Raw genomic sequence first — 23,938 nt, forward strand, 5'->3', positions numbered from 1 at the left:
TAGAGAAATGCACCTTTTATAGACTTTACATGAACAAAATCCCATGTAGCAAGGATCAGATTGATGGCTATGAGTGATTGGTTAGAGTGTGAGAGAGAAAGGAGGAGGACGTTCCTCCTACACATGCAGGATTGAGGAAAAGGTGGAAGAGGAGTCCAAGTGCTAGCTTGCTAACATTGACCACAATTAGAAACCCCAAGAATATAGGATAGTTGGAGATAATCTAGGAAATGCAGGACAAGTAGAGTTTGACTAGGATGAGGTGGACACAACCTCCTCCAAAGATGTAGGAGTAGTGGAGAGAATAAGGGGAGTACGAGGACAAATAGGTTCCTTCTTCCTCTTGACTAGGAATAGAGGTTATAGATTAAATGTAGCTAATTTCATAAATAGGCAAAAATAATTTATTTAACCACATAGAAATGAGTTTGCAAGATAAGATGATGTAGAGAGAATGATGTGCAAAAGATAATTAATTAAATAATTTTAAATTATTTAATCAAGGAAGACTTTAGAAGAATAAAGAAGATATTTAATTAATTAAATAATTAATAAATTGACATAGAAGAATAGGATTTAAATACAATGAAAGTAAATAATGTGGTGCTTCCTTTATTTTTATCCATTAAACATTTATATATCGGATTAGTGTGTTTTTGTACTTTAGAGTTGAAAAGTGGGAAGTTTCTGCACAATTCTAGATTTTTGTATCGTACTAACCTAGGTATATAAATAAATTCTCTAGCTATTTAATAAGTCTCGCATGTATATTCAAAATAGTGGTAACTTCTTTCGCAAGGAATATTTTCTGGGAGCTACAGATCGTAACAGGTAAGGATATTTCTTTATTAGGGTTTCAAAAATTATGAACTGAACTAGATGAATACAGTAGGGGATTCAAAATTATGGGTTGAGATGACTTGTTTCAACATTTTGATTGCTATTAATTTTTATGCATATTTTTAAGATGCCCTAAAATTTAATATTGTTTGCAGGGTATGCTGTTTTATTTTATATTATTTTAAATTTCATTGTTTTCTCGGTGAAATCCATGCTTTAAGAATTTTTTTAGTGGATATTTTTGTTAAGTGAATCAAATTTATGAACAGCTATGATTTATGCCTCTTGATTTACTCAGTTCCAAGTAAAATGAATCGACATTTAACCTGTTAAGACATTGCTGAATTGTTTCAAGTGACCCTGGAAATCAAACAAACACTGCATTGTTGTTGACTCTGTTATAAATTCTCAGAATCCTCCAGATTTGGGACTGTATCATACCGGATCCAGTCTGGGTGGGTGCGGGCAGGAGCCCTTTTTTTAAAAAAAAAATTGGCTTTTGCTTCGCACTCAATATTTTGTTTTGTAATCATGTTTCATGAAAATAATAGAAAAATGCACCATTACAGTCAGGAAGCCGATGATTATGTGCGTAAAAATGGCTTTGTTTTGGTGGTGGTGTTATAATTGGTGATGCCGCTGTTGTTTTCTGTTTGAATGCCGCTCTTTCACTTTTGATAGTTTTCATGGATTGTACAACTGTCTTTGTCACAAGTCTTGGAGTTATTACTAGCTGCATTTCTCTGTAAAAATTAATAACTACCGGCTACATGTTAATAAAAAAGCTTAGTTGCTGAATCGGAATTAAAGACGGGGAGGGGTTCAGGTACATGGGTATGCTTTGGCATTATGGCAAATCTTATAAGGGGGATTGGTTATACTTTTTGTATGTCTTTACAAAAACATATAAAAACAATAAATATATACATATTTGCAGCTTAAAAATAGGAATTAAATTCAGAATATTACAAATGGTTTATATGCTGAACCAAACTATCATAAATATTACAAATTTGAAATACAATATATTAATCTGTCAAACTGGAATGTCATGATAGACATTTATTGTTCAATAATAAAATAATATTAGTAATCAGCATCATGAATAAGAACCACCACCACCACCACCACCACCACCACCATGAATAAGAACTGCTTTCTTCATCATCATCATCATCGTTGTCGTCGTCATCCTCGTCATCATCCTCCTCCTCCTCGACATTATCATCATCCTCGCCATCATCATCATCATTATCTTTGCCATCATCATCATCATCATTTAATGATGTAGGTAGATTAGAAGAACCACAAGTAGCCCTATTGCCACTTCTATTAAAAGTAGGCTGGCCAATTGACTCAGAAAGTGAAGATTGTGTGGCAGCGAAAATTTCCAAGTCAGCTTGCTTTGGTTTTTCATCTCACAACTTTGTTGTTCTTACATGTACTCATTATGTTTGTGTGTAAAAAGTTGCAAGGTAGAATACACATATACTGAATTGCCTACCTCACTTGATGCCAGATGGTTTTGCTTCATTAAGTGGATCAAGAAGTGTGTGCTCCAATGTCTCTTAAATGTAGAGTAGTTAACAACCTATTGAGGTGAAGTGAGAGAGTTGAGAGTTATAAATATTGTAAATCGATCTGAAAATTTGAAAACAATGTCAAAAATGGAAAAAGGTTTTAAATTTAAAGAGTTTGCAAAACAAAATTAAAAATCTTATTTGTGATAAAATTTTGATAACAAGAATTGGGAAGTTTGACCATTTATGGCCATTGAGGTAACACCAAGAGTGGGCATCATTCCAATACTTGTCATGGAGTGAAGCACTTTGATTAATACAGGCTGCAAAATTAGAAAACTCATTTGTAATTATATCCCATGTATTAGGATTGTGGAAGAGTTTACTAAGTGCTTGCTTGTACCCTTTCTTGACTATACTCCATTACATGGTGGTACTCTTGTCAACTAAGAAAGGATCTTATCACTATAAAATTTGGGAGTCAATGTGAAGGAAAAAAAGATATATAGTGGGGTGGTCATTTTTTTTTCATTGATCATCTTAAATTGTTTGCACCTCTTTGAAGAAAGTTTCCTAGGATTCTTGCTTTTTCTCATTTATGATGGATTTCATCCTCTCTAATGCTATTGTATACCTCTCCTAAACATGGTGTATCTCTATCAATAAAGTAGATTATATTCATGTTGGGCTTGGTGAAACCAAGAAGATATTTTGTGCGATCCCACCAAGTGTCATCAAGGATCATTTGCTTTACATTTGTTGCCCTCTCACTATTGGATTATCTCCATATGGACCAAAATTGGTTGATAACCATGTTAATAAATGATTCCCATTACTTCATGTCATGATAGGATGAATTTTTTGGATGCAAATTGGGTCTCAACTGTTAATTTTAGGATCAGACTGTTAAATTTAGATAGCAATGACAGAAAATCAACACAAAGAACACACAGAGCACAAGGGTACCCTGGGAAAACCTCCCTCTTGGAGGTGAAAAACCCAGCAACAAATTCTCAGTTTGTATTATGTCAAAAACAGTAGAAGTCTTACAACTTTGCTACATACTTAAAGCAATATAATCAACAGATAATAATCTGAATTAGAGCACACAGTGAGATGAACAACACTCAGACTTATCTGAAGGATTCCTGCTGTAGGTGATTGCTGATCAGACACAGAAGTGCAGATCCTTTGCTTGGCAGGAGGACAGATGGCTATGGTGATTCGCTAGACATGAAGATGATTTATTGCATCAAAAGACACCTTTGCAATCCCTGAGAGAGAGTTCACTGCCCTTGGATCAGGTCACTTGTTTGTTGTTTATAATTAGGGCCCGGCGGATTCCAATTGCCTTAGACAACATTGGAATCCGCCTAAGGGGGCCAGCCCCTTTCCCAATATATAGGGCCAGGCCCTATACCTTCGGCTAATCCAAAAAGGTCTCCACGCTACACCTTAATAGGGCCGACCCTATCCTCTCAAACAAAAGAAATTAAATTAAATTAATTTGCAAATGAAAAGGGTAAAGCCGACTTGTTTAAGGGGTTTGCTCTCCTATAAATAAAGCATTCTCTCCTCACAATATCATTGGCGCAGCTCAAGTAAAAATGCGAATTACACATGCAAGATAGCGAACTCTTTTGGAAGAAGCAGATCATAGCGAACTCCTTTGTGAACAGCAGCGAACTCCAGTCTTGCATAGCAGATTACAGCGAACTCCATTTATGTTCAGCAGATCACCAATTAGATCTCAGCAGACAACAAAGCCATCATTAAAACAGTAATCTCCATTGAAGGCTAAAGCAAAGGACTGTGAACTAGTGGGAAGGTGCAGTTAACTCCAGTTATGCACAGCAAGACAAGGTAGAAGGGCTGCAAATCATGATCACTGCCAGCAAGCTACTTGTGTAGTCTTCTGTATCATCTTCTTTGTGACTGCAACTTCTATACTCCAGATAAGTGTGTAATTATCAATTGAATCTAAAACCATAATCAGATCTGAGGATCTTTTCTGGTTGGGTTTTTCCTCCTAGGAGGTTTTCCCAGGGTATCTTTGTCTTGTCTTTATACATTCATTTCTTACCATGCTTAAATGTGAAAAACAATAAATCTAATTAAACCTAGTTAGAAACAAATTCTGTTTTTCTGAGTGTTATCTAATCTGAAAGTACTAAAATTAACATGGTATCAGAGCTATAGGTTAGATCAAACTTCAGACTTAGAATTCGGTACGCCTTTATTTCCAGATTGTTGTCACGCTTGCAGGTCAGGTCAATGGGGCTAAAGGTTGAAGATAGGCTTGATGGGAATCTCAATTTCACTGCATGGAAAGTTCGAATCAAGTTGGCTTTAGAGGAAGAAGATCTTCTCCAATTCATAGAAGCAAATGAGCTAACTGAGCCTACGGATGCAGCCGAGCTAAAACAATTCAAAAAGGATGCTGTCAAGGCCAGGAAGATTCTCATTGATTCAGTCAAAGACCACCTAGTCACCTCTATTGCCTCATTTACCACTGCAAGGGAAATGTTCAGCCACCTACAAGGTACATATGAAGTTAACAATCTCAGTAGGGCAATTACTTTAAGACAACAACTACTTAATATTAAAATGGCTAAAGAAGATTCTGTTATTTCCTACTTTATGAGAATTTCAGAACTAAAGAATCAGCTAGGTTTAATTAGCCATAACATGGAAGACAAAGACCTTGTCATGATTGCCCTAAATGGTCTTCCTCACTCATGGGAGTCATTTATCCAAATCATAAGTGGCAGGACTGAGTTACCTTCCCTTGATCACCTTAAGAATGATTGCATCCAAGAAGAGTCTCGCCTCATCACAAGGGGGCAAATCAAAAGTCCCCATGTAGGTGATCATCACATGCTTGCAACTCAATGCAAGAAAGGGGGAAATTGGAAGAAACCTTATCCGAAAAGAAATAGGGAATTCAGACCATCTAGTTCCCAACACCTTTGGAAGAAACCAGGGGATACCTCGCGTGTCCGATGCTTTAGATGTGACAAATTTGGTCACTATGTTAAAGAATGTTAGTTTAACCCTAACCAAAGTGAAGCCAACCTAAATGAAGTTTCAGAACAAAATGATGACTTCTTATTCATCTCCGCTTTGTCTAACAGTGTTCCTTCAGATAGCAATACATGGTTGATTGACAGTGGTGCCTCCAAACACATTACAGGTTACTGTGATCACCTTTCAGGCTTAGTAGAAAAGGATACTAGCCTTCACGTGGTAATTGGTGATGACGCTCGTTATTCGGTAAGAGGTTCTGACTCTACTTCTTTGAATTTAGATTCTGGTATTTCTTTGCACCTCAGTGATATTTTGTTTGTTCTTGGAATTAAAAGAAATCTAATTTCCATTTCTGCTCTAGAAGATAAAGGTTATCAAATTGCATTTTCTGAGGGAAAAGTTCTTGCTTGGCCTAAAAAAGCTAGTTTTAAATCTGCTCGTATAATTGGTCACAGATATGATAGTCTTTATAAGCTCTCTACTAACCCTATTCAAGCCCTCATTAATGAGGCTTCGGAATCCTGTGAGTTATGGCATAGAAGACTTGGACACTTGCATTATCAAGCTCCTCCATCCCTTGAAAGATTAGTCAAAGGTATGCCTAAACTTAGTCAAATTCATGATAACATTTGTAAAGGTTGTGCTATAGGCAAAAATGTTAAAAGTCCATTTCACAAAAGTGAAAATAGAGCTAAAGACAAACTAGAACTTGTTCACTCTGATTTATGTGGTCCTATGTCTATAGCATCTCCTAGTGGATTTATTTATTACGTAATCTTCATCGATGATTTTTCTAGGAAAACTTGGATCTACTTCTTGAAATCTAAAGAATCTGATGAAGTCTTAAGTAAATTTAAAGAGTTTAAAGCATTAACTGAAAACTCCTCTGGTAAAAGAATTAAATGTTTAAGATCTGACAATGGAGGTGAGTACACCTTCGGTAGCTTTTATGATTTTTGTGTTGAGTCAGGAATTAGGAGGGAGTTTTGTGTTCCATACAACCCTCAACAAAATGGTGTTGCTGAAAGAAAGAATAGGACTATTATGGAGGCTGCAAAGGCTATGATCCACGATCAAGACTTGCAGACCTTCCTATGGGCTGAGGCTTCTAGAATAGCAGTGTATATCCAGAATAGATGTCCTCATTGTGTTCTAAAGAACATGACCTCGGAAGAAGCCTTCACAGGATCCAAACTAGACATTAGTCACCTCAGAATCTTTGGAAGTCCTGTTTATGTTCATGTGCCCAAGGAAAAGCGATCAAAGTTGGAACCCTCTGGAAAGAAAGGCATGCTAGTCGGGTACAGTGAATCCGCCAAGGCATTCAGGATTCACATCTTGGGTCAAAGGTATGTTGAGGTAAGTAGGGATGTTACAGTTGAAGAAGATATTGCTTTTAAGAAATCAAAAGGTTCTTGTGTTATTGATGAAGCTAATGACAATCAAAATATAAATGTTGATTCTAACCTTGAGATTTAGAGGGAGCAAATTGAACCTCCACCTCAAGATGATCATGATGATCCACCAGAGCCCATGAATCCCATTGATATTCTTAGTGACATTGCCTTTACCAAAAAGAGGCCTCTTTGGGTAAGGAACACCATTCAAAAAGCTGAAAGATTTGCTGCTCCTAGTGGCACCTTCCGTGACATTGAATCCCATCGATATTCCTAATGACATTGTCATTACCAAAAAGAGGCCTCTTTGGGTGAGGAACACCATTCAAGAAGCTGAAAGATTTGCTGCTCCCAGTGGCACCTTCCGTGAATCTAAGAGACCTCAGGTATTCTCCAACTACGTTGCTTTGATGTGCAATCTCATTGAAACTGAACCTTGCAATGTTGAAGAAGCCTTGATTCATCATGCCTTGAAGCTTGCCATGGACGAAGAATATCAGTTAATCATCAAGAATGATGTGTGGGACATTGTGCCTAGACCCAAAGGTAAATCTGTTGTTTCTTCTAAATGGTTATTTAAAATTAAACATAATGCTGATGGTAGTATTGAAAAATATAAAGCTAGATTTGTAGCTTGTGGTTTTTCTCAAAAGGAAGGCATAGACTATGAAGAAACATTTGCTCCTGTTGCCAGATATACTTCTATTAGAATGATAATAGCCATTGCTGCTGCTAGGGGTTGGAAACTACATCAGATGGATGTTAAGACTGCCTTCCTCAATGGTGTCATTGAGGAAGAAGTCTATATTGAGCAACCTGAGGGTTATGAGATTCAGGATAGATTAACCCATGTGTGCAGGTTAAAGAAAGCTCTGTATGGCCTTAAACAAGCTCCTCGTGCTTGGTATGAAAGAATTGATAAATACTTGCTAAGTCTAGGCTTTTGTAAAAATGATGCTGACTCTAACATATACTTTAAGGTAGCCAATGATGAAATGCTAATTCTAGTCCTTTATGTGGATGACTTATTCCTTATTGGTAAAGATGAACTCATTATTAGATGCAAGAAAGAACTAGCTTCAGAATTTGAAATGAAAGATTTAGGTCTAATGCAGTATTTCCTAGGTCTAGAAGTATGGCAAAGATCTAACGAAATTTTTCTAAGTCAAGGAAAGTATACTATTGACATTTTGAAAATATTTAGAATGATGGATTGTAAACCCATGTCTACTCCTATGGAATCTAACTTAAAGAAGTTAAGTGTTTCTGCAACTAACTCTGAATTTGCAGATCCATCCGAGTACTGACAGTTGATTGGATCACTGATGTATCTAGTTAACACTAGACCAGACATATGTTTTGCTATGAATGCTCTCAGCCAGTTCATGAGCATGCCCAAACATGTTCATCTTGTTGCAGCCAAGCATATCCTAAGATACTTGCGAGGCACAGTTGGTTTTGGGCTGAAGTATCCACGTAACACTCCAATAACTTTGGAAGGTTATTCAGATGCAGACTGGGTTGGAAGCGTCAAAGACAGGAAAAGCACCTTCAGCATTTGTTTTAGCTTGGGATCTGCAGTGATCTCTTGGGCTTGCAGAAAACAATCCTCAATGGCATTGAGTACTGCTGAAGTTGAGTATATTGCAGCAAGTGTAGCTTCTAGAGAAGTAGTGTGGCTTCGTAAACTTCTTGCTGGGCTGTTTGGTCAGCCATGGGATCCTACAGTTATTCACTGTGATAACCAGAGTTGTATTAAAATGTCTATCAATCCAGTGTTTCATGACAGGTCAAAACATGTGGAAACCCACTATCATTTCATTCGGGATATGGTGCAAAGAGGTGCTATCCAGTTGAAGTATGTCAGCACTGATGAGCAGGTTGCAGATATTCTTACCAAGCCTCTATCTAAAGTGAAGTTTGTGTACTTAAGGGACAGACTTGGTATTGTGGAAAATGAACTCCTAATTGAGAGGGAGTCTCAATCTCAGTGATACATTGTGTTGTATCAAACCACCCTCTGTGGGCAATGTAAGGTGGTATTGTAAACTTCTCAGGGAGAAGTATAATTATTAACCATCCTCTGTGGGCAATGTAAGATGGTATTGTAAATGTTAACCACCCTCTACAGGCAATGTAAGGTGGTATTGTAAACTTCTCAGGGAGAAGTGCAATTAGTAACCATCCTCTGCGGGCAATGTAATATGGTATTGTAAATGTTAAACCATCCTCTACGGGCAATGTAAGATGGTATTGTAAAAACTTCTCAGGGAGGAGTATAATTGTTAAACCATCCTCTGCGGGCAATGTAAGATGGTATTAGTGTAATTGTTGACCATCCTTTGCGGGCAATGTAAGATGGTAGAAAAAGATCCTCTCCACCCTTTGCGGGCAATGCAAGGTGGATCCAGTCTATGCTTGCGTGCAAGACGGAAGATTATGGTTATGATTCTCTGCCCTAATTAAGAGGGAGTGTTGTTTATAATTAGGGCCTGGCGGATTCCAATTGCCTTAGGCAACATTGGAATCCGCCTAAGGGGGCCAGCCCCTTTCCCAATATATAGGGCCAGGCCCTATACATTCGGCTAATCCAAAAAGGTCTCCACGCTACACCTTAATAGGGCCGACCCTATCCTCTCAAACAAAAGAAATTAAATTAAATTAATTTGCAAATGAAAAGGGTAAAGCCGACTTGTTTAAGGGGTTTGCTCTCCTATAAATAAAGCATTCTCTCCTCACAATATCATTAACGCAGCTCAAGTAAAAAAGCGAATTACACATGCAAGATAGCGAACTCTTTTGGAAGAAGCAGATCATAGCGAACTCCTTTGTGAACAGCAGCGAACTCCAGTCTTGCATAGCAGATTACAGCGAACTCCATTTATGTGCAGCAGATCACCAATTAGATCTCAGCAGACAACAAAGCCATCATTAAAACAGTAATCTCCATTGAAGGCTAAAGCAAAGGATTGTAAACTAGTGGGAAGGTGCAGTTAACTCTAGTTATGCACAGCAAGACAAGGTAGAAGGGCTGCAAATCATGATCACTGCCAGCAAGCTACTTGTGTAGTCTTCTGTATCATCTTCTTTGTGACTGCAACTTCTATATTCCAGATAAGTGTGTAATTATCAATTGAATCTAAAACCATAATCAGATCTGAGGATCTTTTCTGGCTGGGTTTTTCCTCCTAAGAGGTTTTCTCAGGGTATCTTTGTCTTGTCTTTATGCATTCATTTCTTACTATGCTTAAATCTGAAAAACAATAAATCTAATTAAACCTAGTTAGAAACAAATTCTGATTTTCTGAGTGTTATCTAATCTGAAAGTACTAAAATTAACATTGTTGAAGGTATAAGATCACTGCTTGCAGAAAGCATTCGCTAAACAAGAATGCTGCTCCAGGTTTGCTGATCAATGAAGCTGATCAATCACAGCCTCAAGGAGAAGTTCGCTGCCCCTATACATGCATTTGTTGCCCTAGATAATGCAGTCTTCAATCTTGAATGAAGTTGCTGATGCAGAGGAACCAATTTGCTGATTACAAGATAGTAGTTGCTGATTGTTGAACAGATGCATTTGATACTTGCAAAAGACTTCAAATATATGTGTCCAATTCACCTAGACACCTCAGGTCGACCCTTTCAACTTGGCGCCAAAACATAGAGTTAAATTACAAGTTACAACTATAGGGTCGGACCAATACAAATTCTGAGTTACATGTGATAGGGTCTGCCCTATTTCCATTTACAAGTTAAATGCCCATTATAGGGTTGGACTCATTTACAAGTTACATTAGTCATTATAGGGTTAGCCCTATTCACTAGTTACATCGCCCATCATAGGGCCAGACCAAATTACAAGTTACATAATACGTTTGGGTCCAGCCCAGTACAAGTAATACTTATAGTTGATCTGAACTAGCTATTATTTCAGATTATTATCCGTTGATTGTATTGCTTTAAGTGTGTAGCAAAGTCGTAAGACTTCTACTGATTTTGACATAATACAAACTGAGAATTTGTTGCTGGGTTTTTCACCTCCAAGAGGGAGGTTTTCCCTGGGTACCCTTGTGCTTTGTGTGTTCTTTGTCCATTCTTTTTTCATTGATCATCTTAAATTGTTTGCACCTCTTTGAAGAAAGTTTCCTAGGAATCTTGCTTTTTCTCATTTATGATGGATTTCATCCTCTCTAATGCTATTGTATACCTCTCCTAAACATGGTGTTACTCTATCAATAAAGTAGATTATATTCATGTTGGGTTTGGTGAAACCAAGAAGATATTTTGTGCAATCCCACCAAGTGTCATCAAGGATCATTTGCTTTACATTTGTTACCCTCTCACTATTGGATTATCTCCATATGGACCAAAATTGGTTGATAACCATGTTAATAAATGATTCCCACTACTTCCTGTCATGATAGGATGATTTTTTTGGATGCGAATTGGGTCTCAACAACCTATCTGAAAAAAAGAAGAAATATGTACTTAATTTAAAAAATAATTTACTAAAATGAAACATAAATTTTAAAAAATTATTGTTTCAATTACCTTTAGTTCAATTATGAGAACAATCTAAAAATGGTCTGTGACATGTGGTGGTTTGTGATTAACATTTGGATCTTTTTAGCTTTAGCATAGGTTTATTTGATCCAATAGATTTTCCTTTTGCAACTTTTGGAGCATGAGATTGAATGATTGAACAGTCACAAAAATATGTGTGAAAACCATGCTTCAACTAACATACCAAAAGCACTATAATTCTTTACATCATCTTGTCAAATTCTTTACATCATCTTGTCATGCTCCCACCTTGGTACCTTCTCACCCATTCTTAAAAGAAAATAAAAATAAATTAAATCTGATATGCATCGCTGATCAGAAAATTTTCTTATTTATAAGACATCACAATTTTCTAGCCGACTCCCTTATGTAAGTGCTTGAATAAATGAAAATAAGTAAAAATGCTGGATGACCTTAATGGAAATGAAAACAAAATGATTAAAATAACTGCTGGCCAACCTAGTCTTGGCGCTCATCTTTTGAAATAAAATAGGATGTATGCTTGCTTGGCCGACCTCCACCTATAGGCGATTTAAAAGTAAACAAAATCATATACGTCTTTATTAAAGAGGCTGACCTCTTATGGATAAGCACCTCTCTTCATGGGTCCGACCAAGTAAGTAGTTACACACAACTATTTAGGAACAAGCAACACTAAATGAAGAGTTGCACCGTGCGAGTATAGCGTTGTGACTCCATTGAAATATATATATAGGAGGGTAATTCATTTGATGAAGCATCCATAGACAAGGATTAAATGAAGGAATTGAATGAGATCAGATCAACTAAAAGAAGAAATAGCAGATCAAATAAGATCAGAAATTCCTATATATATAACCTGCACTTATCAAACAAGATCAGACCTTGAGAAATATAATAGCGCTCAGCAAAAGTTAGCTGTAGAATTAACAGATAACTGATTAAGTACATTGTCCAAATAAACCCTTATGTATCATAGATATGACCAGTAATGGGAAGTGCTGCTTAGATTCTTACATTATTGATTTAATCATTTGTTTCTCTCCTACAAGCAATCATTGCAAGGATGAATAAGGAAACATGTTAGGCAGCAGACCAGTTCCCATGAATTAAGTAGGCCACCTCAAGTTGGATAGATTGGATGTCCTGCCACTTGTGGGCCAAGGGGTCAAGTTGTCTTGGTCGGATGCTTTGGGCCCTTGGGCTTAATTGTGCTGTACAATCTTTGGGCGCCCCATTGTGCTATTCCCTCTGATCCCTATGGTGTTTGGTTGTTGGAGGTGAATCTAAGGAATAGAAGCAATCATATAAGGATTAGAGAGGAACCTCAGTAGGGAGAGCAGATACAGGTTCCCCTTCTAAGTAGGTCAACCCATGTTGGATGGACAAGAGTTCTTGCTGCTTGTGGGCCAAGGGGTCGAGTTGTCTTGGTTGGATGCTATGCCCTTGGGCTTAGTCGTGGAGAATGTTCCAGGCACCCTATTGTGGAGCCACGATTGGGAGCGCAGATACAGGTTCACCTTCTAAGTAGTCCACACCATGTTGGATGGACAAGAGTTCCTGCTGCTTGTGGGCAAAGGGGTTGAGTTGTCTTGGTTGGATGCTGCATGCCCTTGGGCTTAATTGTGGTTAATTTTCCAGTTGCCTTATCATGCTTCTTCTCCAACCCCTATTATGGTTGATTATGGGAAATGAAACTCTAGATGCTTTTGGTTTCTAAAGTTCAAAAAGTCATTACATGATTTATTATAGAATCTTATTTAAACAGATCAAGATGATTATTAATATATATGCACATTTATGTTGTGGGATCCCTAACCTTTATGGAAATAATTGGTCTTATCGGTCACCTGTTTAGCACTCAAAGTCAGATTCATAAAGCAAATTTGTCTCTCCTGAATCCTAATTACTTAGGGAAATATGTTTCTCTTTATCTTTTTTTCTTTTATGAAAACCTCAAGAGAGTTAATTAGGCCGAAAGAAGTACATAGAAGCTGAGAAAAGAACATATATGAGATAACAGATCTGAAATATCTCCCCACATAACTAAGGGTGTTTCTATTCTGCTTGTGTGATTAATATTTATCCCATGAGCGTGCTTTCAAAAGTCACAAATGAAGCAAAACCAGGGCTGGCTCTCTCTCTCTCTCTCTCTCTTCACGTGCATAAAAAAATGAACTCTATGCTGTTAAATTCGAAGTATAAGTCTGGATTGTAGCTGGACTATCAGCTACCATCTCAGCATTTATAAATCCAAATTTTCTTAAAGGGAACTACTGCATAGCATCAGAGGCTGCTGGAAGAAGCACACCTTAACTTCACTGCATAGTTACCTCACCCAATTTGTCCGACTTTCTTGTAAGCAACTTCTTTAAGTGCTAATGGTATGGGGCACATCTGTTAAATTTCCTGCAGCTATTGGTCTTACCCAGACTCAAATCAGCTAGCTGAACTAGACTTGTCTACACCTCTTGTCCATTCAAGGCGGTGATATATTTTTTACTTTTTGAACACAGGTAATTGTGCCATAGTCACTTGGTATTCCAAAATCTTCCATTCTACCAAATGGGGCTGTTGGAAAGCCATGCATTTTTTGTGGTTTTGTAATTCTTGATTTCTTTTAAGTTCTCAGTATGTGGCAGTGAATATCCGTTTTACTTCATAAGCATTTGCATTTTTAATTCCTTGAACTGTTCATGCTAATAACTATCCTGTGCTTGTTGTCTTTGAAGGAAATATTTCTTTTCTAGCTTGATTTTGCAATTATTTGATTCCAATAGTAGGTATGGCAAAACTCGTAAAATATCAAACAGTATGAGAATCATTTTGAAACCAATTTCTTGTGTATGTGAATCATTTTGAAACCAATTTCTTGTGTCTATGTTTGAGATTTTGTTTAAAAGATGTTTTACTGTTTTTTTATCATTTATGTATAGAGTTGTAATCTTGTCAATTAATTTGTTTACTGAACATATTTTCTTCAACTTGTTGATGCCAGTGCGCTTGCAGATATAAGTGCAGTTCATACTCTATCGTCTTAGATCAATTTCCAAGCATTTAAAATGGTATGCTCATACACTCAAGGGAATGGTTGTAATTTCACTATATGGTAAACTGGTTTAAGATTCTTTATTTGTGGAGTTTTAGTATTATGATGTTTGTGAACAGAATTACCAATTTATTTTTATTGCAATTGAGTCAGATTTGAGGAATTATTGGAGATAAATTAGTTTGAGGGTGTGCCCTTCATTTTATTATCATATGTAGTCGTTCTACTTGATGTCCATTGAAAGACATTTATAAATGCTGTACAGGTTACTCCACTTGCAGCAGGAGTTTCAGTAGCTGCTGTTGCCCTGGGGGGCAAATATCTCATAGAGGCATGGAATGGTTTCAAAGCTCGACCTGTTGTTCCTCGGATGCGAAAATTTTACGAAGGTGGATTCCAACCTGTTATGACAAGGAGAGAAGCAGCCCTAATTCTTGGTGTAAGGTAGTTTAAATTCCTATAATTTGCAAAGTTTATAAAACTTGACTAAGGAAGCATCACCTTTCACATTTTAAATATGATTGCAGTGCTTACATTTGCTCTGGCTTTAGAACAGGTTTTTCATATATTATTTACGTGATAGTTAATGTATGTCCAGGGAAAGAGTTGTGGAGGAAAAGATTAAAGAGGCACATAGAAGAGTAATGTTTGCAAACCATCCAGATAGTGGCGGAAGTGACTATTTAGCACTAAAAATTAACGAGGCAAAGGAGATTTTACTTGGACGGGGCAAGGGCAGTGGATCTGCCTTCTAGAATTGCTACATTCTATTTATTCTTGACATATATTTGTTTACTTGCATGAGAAATTGCATCTCATTGTGATAGAAGCTCTGCAAGGGATTATTTTGATTCCTAAATTAAGATAACTGAAGCTGTGTTTGGGAGAGGTCCTCTATCTTTAGCATCACTCGAACATTTTCTATGTAAGTTCTAGCATTTTTGTCAAGAGCTTTTGGTGGCGGGATAAACATCTTAGTATCGGCTATAGAATAACGAGAGCAAGTCATATTGCTAGATTATTATTGGATACATTTTATATAACAAAAATTGCTTTTGTTTATCACCAAAGCAATGAGTGGCATGTTATTGGTGCTTCTCTTTTTTAATGTGTATAGTTGCTAAGGGGCCTTATCAGTTGCATTGACTTGGATCAGGTAATTGGAGCTTCGTTTGCTCCCCTTTTGCATACCTACATTTTGTACTTGTATTTACTTCAGCTCGTTTTTTTGTAATATTGGGTTCCATTGACCGATTAGTTTTTGTATTTTAAATTCACTCTCCTCCATTGATCTCTGGCGTTGCACCATTTTCCATACCTAAATATACTTTAGACCATCCAGCAAGGCCAGTGTTATTGACATAATCTAGACACTTTTAAGGGCTTGTCCTATTGATCTACTAATTCCTTTTTTTTTTCGTTTGGAAAAACACAAGTAAGCATCCACATTCAAACAAAATCTAGCCAATTAACATAAAAGAATTTTTTTTCTTAAAATAAGAACACCAATAGTTAGAGGACAATTATTTTTTAAGAATTTTTTTCCCCTATTTTTCTTTCTTTTTTTTCTTTGTGAAACAACTTTGATGTTTGATTAAAAACTTAAAAACTTGCACTCAAAACACACACACACATATATAACACTTTTTTGGAAAATCTTATAATAAGGGCTACATACTTTCTAAAAGAAATTCTAAATGACCTCATTTGGTCCCCAAAAAGAAAAAGTGGCCTTTGTCTATTTTGATGGGTGGGGAGGAGACCCCATTGTGGGTATGATTTAATAAATTATTGTATTAGTTATTTTTGGGAGTTGAGTAAACACTTTTATAATTAGAGCTATGAATCGATGATACTGCATAGACCTCATCTCCAACATGAATATTCAATAATAGCATTGTAACAAGGGTTTAACTTTGATGGTAAGACCACATCATCATTAATTAACAATCACACTATGTCATTACTTGCATATTATTATATTAGTTATTAGTATTTTTATTTTATGATATATTTATATTGATTATGGAGTTGAAAAGAATGAATGTAAATGGGGTATTAGGATTGAATGTTGTTTTAGTTTTATTCAAATGTGTAAAGTTTTCCGAAGGAACATGATAGTTAGATGGAGGTTCAAAATCTTCATACAATTGTATGATTGTGTTTGTAATTGTGAAAGCGCATTCAATGCCATGCGATGTAAAATGTCTTAAAAATGTTAGTATATAATAATTTATAGGCCATCTCATGTTGTTTGACCATGTGTCTTTATTTAGCATCATTTTGCTCGAGAATGGATGATCTTGCTTGAGGTAATGATTCTTTATTCATTATTTTAAGATAAATAGTTTTCTTAATATGAAAAAAAAAAAGAAGTGCTTACATACTAAAAAAAAATTAAAACCCTCATGAACTTAAACTTAATGATTTGCATAACCCTTTAAAGATAACAATAAGTGTGGTATTGTATGATTAGTGTTTTTATAAACATGGTTAGAGTTTTATAGAAATTTACAATTGTGAAAAAAAAAAAGTTATTGGAAGTCTTGTCGAAGTATAGAATTAGAATAAACAAGTATATCATTGTATTGCCCTTCCTTGACATGTTTTTATTTTGATGTACTGTTTGACATTTGTGGTCTTGATTAGATACATTTATGATACTTTTGGTAGATGCTCATGGTTTTGCTTATATTTTGATGATACTAGTGGATGATAGTTTTTACATGATGAGAGAAGATGCATTATGTTATATGTGAATGATGATATATTATGGATTATGTTGGGATTTATGATTGCTTATTATGCATATCCAGTGGTTTATGTTTACTTATGATGTTATCATGATATGTGCCAATATTACTTCATGTTATATTGATTATGATGCAATTTATTGATGATGATCTTGATGTTATTGATGATGTCTTTATTATGATGTGTTTGTATATGTGGAAGGGACGATGTCATACCTCATTGCGAGCGGAGTGTGATGTTGCAATTCTCTTACCACCAATGTGTATACTCTGTGATTATATATATATATATATATATATATATATATATATGTTGCATATGTTTGGTGTTATGCAGGTTTGCAGGTACTAGATATCGATTTCAATTGACTTCACAGGTTTGAGTGTGTCTCTAATCCCAATGACAAGTTGATAATGGAGAATGATATAATATCCCAACACATTTTAGGCCCAGTTGATACGTTGTTAATTCTAGTATTTTTGTTAAGTTGTCATGTCATGTTATTTAATTATTATCTGAGTTGATTATATTGTGACAATTAATTAATAGTGTCATGATTTTTAATGTGTAATTAATAAATAATATTTATTGTGAGTTTAATGTTAATAAATAATTATTTTATTTGGAATTATTTGTTGGAGTTTTTTTGAGAATTTAATTGTTATTTATTTATTTGAAGCTTCTATATTTAGTTGGGATTTAAATTGATTATTTTTAATTAGAAATTTTGTATTTAAATTGCTAATTATTTATTTATTATTTGTTGGTTGTCAAAAAAGTGTTATTTATTTTTAGAGTATTTGTAGTTGGTGATTTATTAATTGTTTTTGTGAGAATTATTATTATTTGTGATTTTATGATTTATATGATTATTTTGTAGTGGGAATTAATTGTTTATTATTTATTTATTCTTTTAAGTGATTTATTATTTTTAAATGATTTATCATTTATTAATTTATTAATTTATGAATTATTGTTTTATAGAGATTTTAGTTTGAGAATTTATTTGATATTCTTTATTCGTTTATTGCTTTATTTTATTGGTTTAGTGGGAGTTGAATTTAGTAATTGATATTTTAATTATTTTCTTTTGTTTTCGAAGGTGGAACTGAAGTGAGCTTTATGCTTTGCATTGAATTTCTAAATTAAGATTTGTGCATGAAGGATTTTTAGGATTTTTGTTTTATATTTTATTTAGGGTCTTTTTGAAAATTTTTAAGAAAGTTTTGTATTATTATTACATGGGTTGGAATTTTGGAGAAGTTTTTCATTGTGTTGCTTTGAAGTTTTTTTGGTGAATTTGGGAGGAGAATTGCTTTTGGTTTCAAAGAGAATTTCTGTACAATTGTTCATTGTGGTTTTTGCATTGGAGGATTTCTTTGTTTGTTGTGGATTTGCATTAGCAATTTCGTGGATTGTGATTGCGTCTTCAATTTCTTCTCTCAGATTTAGACCTTTCTTCTATTTTTAGTTGGAAATTTCTATTTCCTGAATCTTATTTTATAACTTTTATTTTTGAGAAAGGAAAAGATTGTATTCTCCGTGTTCGGATATTGTTTTCTGGAACTTGGGGAGAATTTGGAAAAACATTATAATAAAAAATTATATTTATTATGTATGGTTATTTTTAGAATTATGGCTGTGATTTATTTGTGTATGGGCTTTCGGTGTATCAAAGATTGTCCCCTTGAAAATTTATTTCCAAATATTTTGTTTTCAATCTATGAGAATATTGGTTGATTTTGTGGAGAGTATATCTGTGTATTTATTGTGAGTCATGTTTTTTAGTATGAAGTTTGGATTTTTTTATGGTTAGAGTTGTCAAGAATTGTTTTCCATGGTTGTGATCTTTGTTTTGTGAAATTATTGCCGTAAATCCATTCTCTTGATTTGATTTTTCTTGTTTCGACTTTTGGAGCTTAAACGCTTTCCTTCGAGTCGGATTTGTGATTCAGATTTTGTCGAAGAATCTTCTTTGGTTTGATTAATATTTATTTTTCTTTTGAAATCGTAAATTTGCTAATTTTTCCTATGCGCTAAAAGAATCCACGGATGAGTTAAAAGATGTATTGTATGCCCTAAATTGCGAAGTTAATGTGCCAGACTGTGTTGTGAAAGCGCTAAAAGATTGGACAAATGCGCTAATATGCTTATTTTGATATTTTTGGTATTTTGGATTATTTTCGCCAGTCTGAGTGAGACTAGAGACTTGATTTTTGACTTTAGATTTTTGTGATAATTTTCCAGAATTGATTTATTGGTCTTTTGGAAGGAATTTGTGATACACATGATATTGCATATGATATGCTCTCTTGGAATTATGTTGTCTTGGGAAAATCAGCTTATTGTAATGGTTCAGTTTGTAATATGAGAACTATTGGATTATGCATCACAGATGATTATGAGATATATTGGTGGATTATGATTTGTGTTTATCCCTAGACCATAGGAGCATGCTAAGGGAAGTGGCTTCCAAGTGAGTACCAGAGTCACGAGAGATAGACGTCCAAGAGGTTCTTAGTAATGATGCTTAGAGGTCTAGATTGCTAGGGATCTCGTTGGAAGTTTTTTTGTAAACAAGTGATAACCTTAATAATCTAAATGGGTTGAGTAGAGGGTTTATACATTAATAGATAATGAAATGATTGTGAGAGCCCCACTCATGGCCTATAGTGCTAGTATAGGTTCAGGATGAGATTTGGGAAGGCCTTGGATAGACAAACTGAACTCCCTTGATTCTCTCAAAGGTTGAGATAGTTCTGCATGGGTGTGACCTACCAAGAGGTTCCGTGCAAGGATGCTTGGAGATTTAGATGGCAGCATGTGATGACACTTTACCCAACTTGTGTCCTTAGTCTTAGCCTTTGTTTCGTGGAAGTCTTTGGCATTTGTTTTGTTGTTGTTTGTGCCTATGTATTGCGTGATTAGTCTTTTTTTTATATTTGAATTTTTTCCTAATGATTGATAATATTTTACATATGTTGTCTGATTGTTCTCTTGTCAGACTTTATCTTATTGTTGAGCTTATGATTGAGTTGATAATCTTTGTTTATGATATTTTGTTGTAAGGCTTTGGGAGATAGGTATCGGTCTAAGTTTAGGGAGTGTGGGATCTTATATCATTCTCCGGGCACGGGGGGTGGTTCCTTTTGGTTTCACATGGTTGGGTGGTTGATGCCTTTTCTTCCATTGAGATTTTTCCTCAACATCAGATGTTTGTGAGCATGTAGGATATTCATATTTCTACAGTTTTCTTGTACTATGGAGCAGTTGTATTTCATTATTATCTATTTGCAGCAGATGATGTAAATTTGTAACAGAAGTACTTGTACATGATGTAATATGTGACGTAATGATGACTTAGGTATATGGTTGTACATGGTATATGGACATTGATCATTCATGGATGTTGTATACTATCTTATTAGATGTTATGGTTTTAAGTAATGACGTTATGTTACCCTAGGGAAATTAGAATTGAAAGATTAGAAGATTTTTATATGATTATTCCGCTTGTATACTTTAGTTTACTTGTTCATGTTTAAATTATACTGTAACTAGTGTTGAGTAGTTTATTAATATAGTTTAATGAGTAGATGTAATCTTTAAAAAAATAAAATTTATCTCTATTTTTCCTAGATTATGTGTTAGATTCTCTAGGGTTTAATGACGGGCATTACAATCACTATGTAATACCCAAAGCTTGCATTTTAAAAAAAATGTCACTAAAAAGAGGTCTCTAAATAAAAGTTATGGACCTCCAAAATTTTAGAACAAGGATCAAATAACATTGCATTTTTTGACATTGACATCTCCTCGCCTCTTCTAAGAGATGTGGTTCTCATTGTAGACACCTAAAATTGTCCCGTCTAATTAAACAAATATTTTTTATTTCTTTAATTATTTTATCCTAAGTCTTCTATTAATTAAATAAATTCTTATTTATTTAATTAATTCATTAATCCTCTTTTAAGCCTTTCCTCATTTAAATAAATACTTTATTTATTTAAATTGTCCTTTTTCCTAAATTAAATAAATATTTTATTTATTTAATTGATCCCAATTCATCTATTAATTTAATAAATCTTTATTTATTTAATTAATTCATTAGCCTTTTCTACCCATGACACATGTCATTCGTCTCTTAATTCTTCTCTTACCTACCCCCTTTATTATTTAATTATTTCCTCTACCTACCCTTTAATCCTACCCAACCATTTATCATTACACCTCTAAATCTTATCCCTTCATTTCTTATAGTTCTCTCTATATAAGAGATACTCTCCTTCATTATAAACCCTAATAAGTGTGTCTAATCAATTTTATGCAATCAAGCCTTTTTGTGATCAAGCTATCAACCACATTTCCATTCTTTGTTGAGCTCTTGTGCACACATAAAATCTGAGAGCAAATCTATCAAACAAGATCAATGAAGATATGAGACAATGGAGATTGAAACCCTACTAGCCATGTGAATGGTATATCTTGTTTTGTTATTGTTTATTTGCATGATCCTAGGTATCTCTATTGGTATTGGTGAATGTTTCATTGTAGGACCTAGATTGTTTGTGGTTGGATTTTTATGGTTTTACAATAGTTTATCATCATCACTTTTACACTTATGGTTGGGGATCGACCTTGGTCTCAACCGCTGGACTTTGAGGGCCTCCCTTTTCGCTGTTAGAAATGTTTTTCTACAAGTCACCTTGCTTTGAACTGCTCTATTTCTCGCCACAAAGGTGCTACTATCTGGTGGAAGGACACTACTATTGATCATTTGACCATCCATGCTGCTGAGCTCGATTCAGATGGATCCTCTCAATAGGTTGAGGTGCCTCTTACTATTGCTAATGTTGTGGTTGATTCCACTATTTTGGCTCCTCCCACCCCCGTGGACTCACCTATTGTCGATGCTGACTTGTAGCTCTGCTCTTCACCTATTAGTTTTTCTCTTGATACCGTTCCTTTGCAACAACCTGCTATGGTTCCCTTGTAGCCCCTTGCTGCTTTGCTATAGTAGGCTGTTGTCCCGCAACAACACAATATTGGCTATATTGATGGCTTCTAAGCAGGATCCTCACCACTTGATCCTTCCTTTGATGGTCTCAATGATCGTATCGCTTGGATGATTTCTTATTGCATGTAGAAGGGGAAGTCTTCCCTGCCCCCCAAACCCCTCCTTGTCAAGGCTTGAGTGTCCATTCTCCCCCTTGAGATGGTTTGAGTTGTTGAAGGTTAGATAGGTTTCTTTATTTATTTGTTTGGGGCTTTCTCCCATTTGTTGTTGTGTTTTACTGCTTGCGAGCTTTATTTTTTTATAGTCTATGACTATGTTAAGGGTCAATGCCCTAGTTAACGATGCTTTTTTAATCAAAAACATTGAAGTAAAAAATAGAGTTGTTTTTAAATAAACAAGTAGGAAACAAGGGTACAACCCTTTACAAAGACAACCAAAAGGAAAGGAAAAATAGGCTCCAGTTGGTCAAATATAGCAAATAAATAACACAACCAAAAGAAAGTTGTATATTTGTAGCCAAGCTACCAAAAACAACAAGAAAGAATGAAAGAGTTGGGACCCTTTAGGGTCCCACTTAGACAATGCTAGCCCTAGAATGAATTGGTCTTTCACCCAACAATATATTCCCTATTTATGCCTAGGATGTTACCCAAATTCTTAGCACAAGGGTAAGTAGGGGGATTTTCTCATAGAGAGCCTACCAAAGTGTGAAGAGAGAGTGAAAGAAAGATGAATTGAAGGGTAAATTTCCACCACAAGAGTAGTTAGGGGCTAATTCAAAGTGATGGGAACAATTTCTTGTGAAGTTGGGACAATACGTTACCCACTAGGGTCCAACCGACATGTCAAAACCATAGTAGAAGCTAAGGACTCATTTATCATCCTACAAGGAGTTATCCAATGGAGAATCAAGAGCATGCATGATCAAGTGATATTCATTGGGATTCTTCCATAGGTAGGTGACATAGGGCAAATAAATGACATCTAAAGAGAAAATCCTCATAATCAAGAGGTTGAGTCCAAGGACTATCCCCAACTAGAGGAAATACATTCTTGAAAAGAGGCTTGAAGATGTAAATGTCCACTAGAATGTGAGAAAAAGTAGAGTGCCCCATGTGAGATCTGAAATCGTCAATCTTCAAAAAGTGAACAATGGAGTACTTATGACCTCATAATATGAAACCACCCAAAATTTGAGGGAGAAGTCCAAAATTCTAACCCACATTGAATTCACATTCAGTGGATCAATGAGAGGGTTAAAGGAATTTGTCCAAGGCTCAACAAAGAGAGAATGCTCTCTCCAATCCCATAGCTTACTTAGCATTGATTTTTTATTTTTAGAAAAGGAAACTAAGGCAATGAAACCATATTTACCACAAAGGAGAGGATATCAATCTTACTCACAACAAGAGTCTTCCAAGAATGGAACACCCAATTGTGAAGATCAGAATGAGAAGGGAAAATGTTATATAATTTAAAACTAGACTCCATATGTTCATAGAAGTCCTCATTTTCTATGACACCACTATCAAGTATAATCTGGCAATTGGAATAGGAGGAGCTTTCTCCCTCAATGAATGATAAATACCATTACTATCAACATGAGAAAATAGATAGCCACCAAGAGTAGCAACAAGAATCAAAGGGGGAGTGCAACCAACACCCATAACATCATCAAGAGCAAGCACGTCAACCTAGGGATAATGAACCCTACACGCTCAGATGCAATGCAACCAATAGACCCAACCTAGGGTGCCAATATCGAAGAGGTATCACACACTAGAGGGGGAGA

General features: G+C 35.4%; 1 protein-coding gene across 1 annotated transcript; it reads left to right on the top strand.

Annotated features, from left to right (window-relative positions):
- Nucleotides 1-610: 610 nt before the first annotated feature.
- On the top strand, nt 611-15,445 carry LOC131041236 (mitochondrial import inner membrane translocase subunit TIM14-3). The gene is made up of 4 exons (XM_057974262.1): nt 611-831; nt 14,325-14,391; nt 14,641-14,819; nt 14,974-15,445. Exons 2-4 carry the CDS (start codon nt 14,389-14,391, stop codon nt 15,128-15,130), a joined length of 339 nt encoding a protein of 112 aa, XP_057830245.1. The 5' UTR covers nt 611-831; nt 14,325-14,388; the 3' UTR covers nt 15,131-15,445.
- Nucleotides 15,446-23,938: the final 8,493 nt, after the last annotated feature.

The sequence above is a fragment of the Cryptomeria japonica genome, chromosome 11 (genome assembly GCF_030272615.1).
Source record: "Cryptomeria japonica chromosome 11, Sugi_1.0, whole genome shotgun sequence".
Lineage (NCBI taxonomy): Eukaryota > Viridiplantae > Streptophyta > Pinopsida > Cupressales > Cupressaceae > Cryptomeria > Cryptomeria japonica.

Bases quoted from the DNA above. Each gene is read 5' to 3' on its own strand.
- LOC131041236 (XM_057974262.1), top strand. The intron at 14,820-14,973 runs GTAGTTTAAATT...ATGTATGTCCAG, and splicing joins GCCCTAATTCTTGGTGTAAG to GGAAAGAGTTGTGGAGGAAA.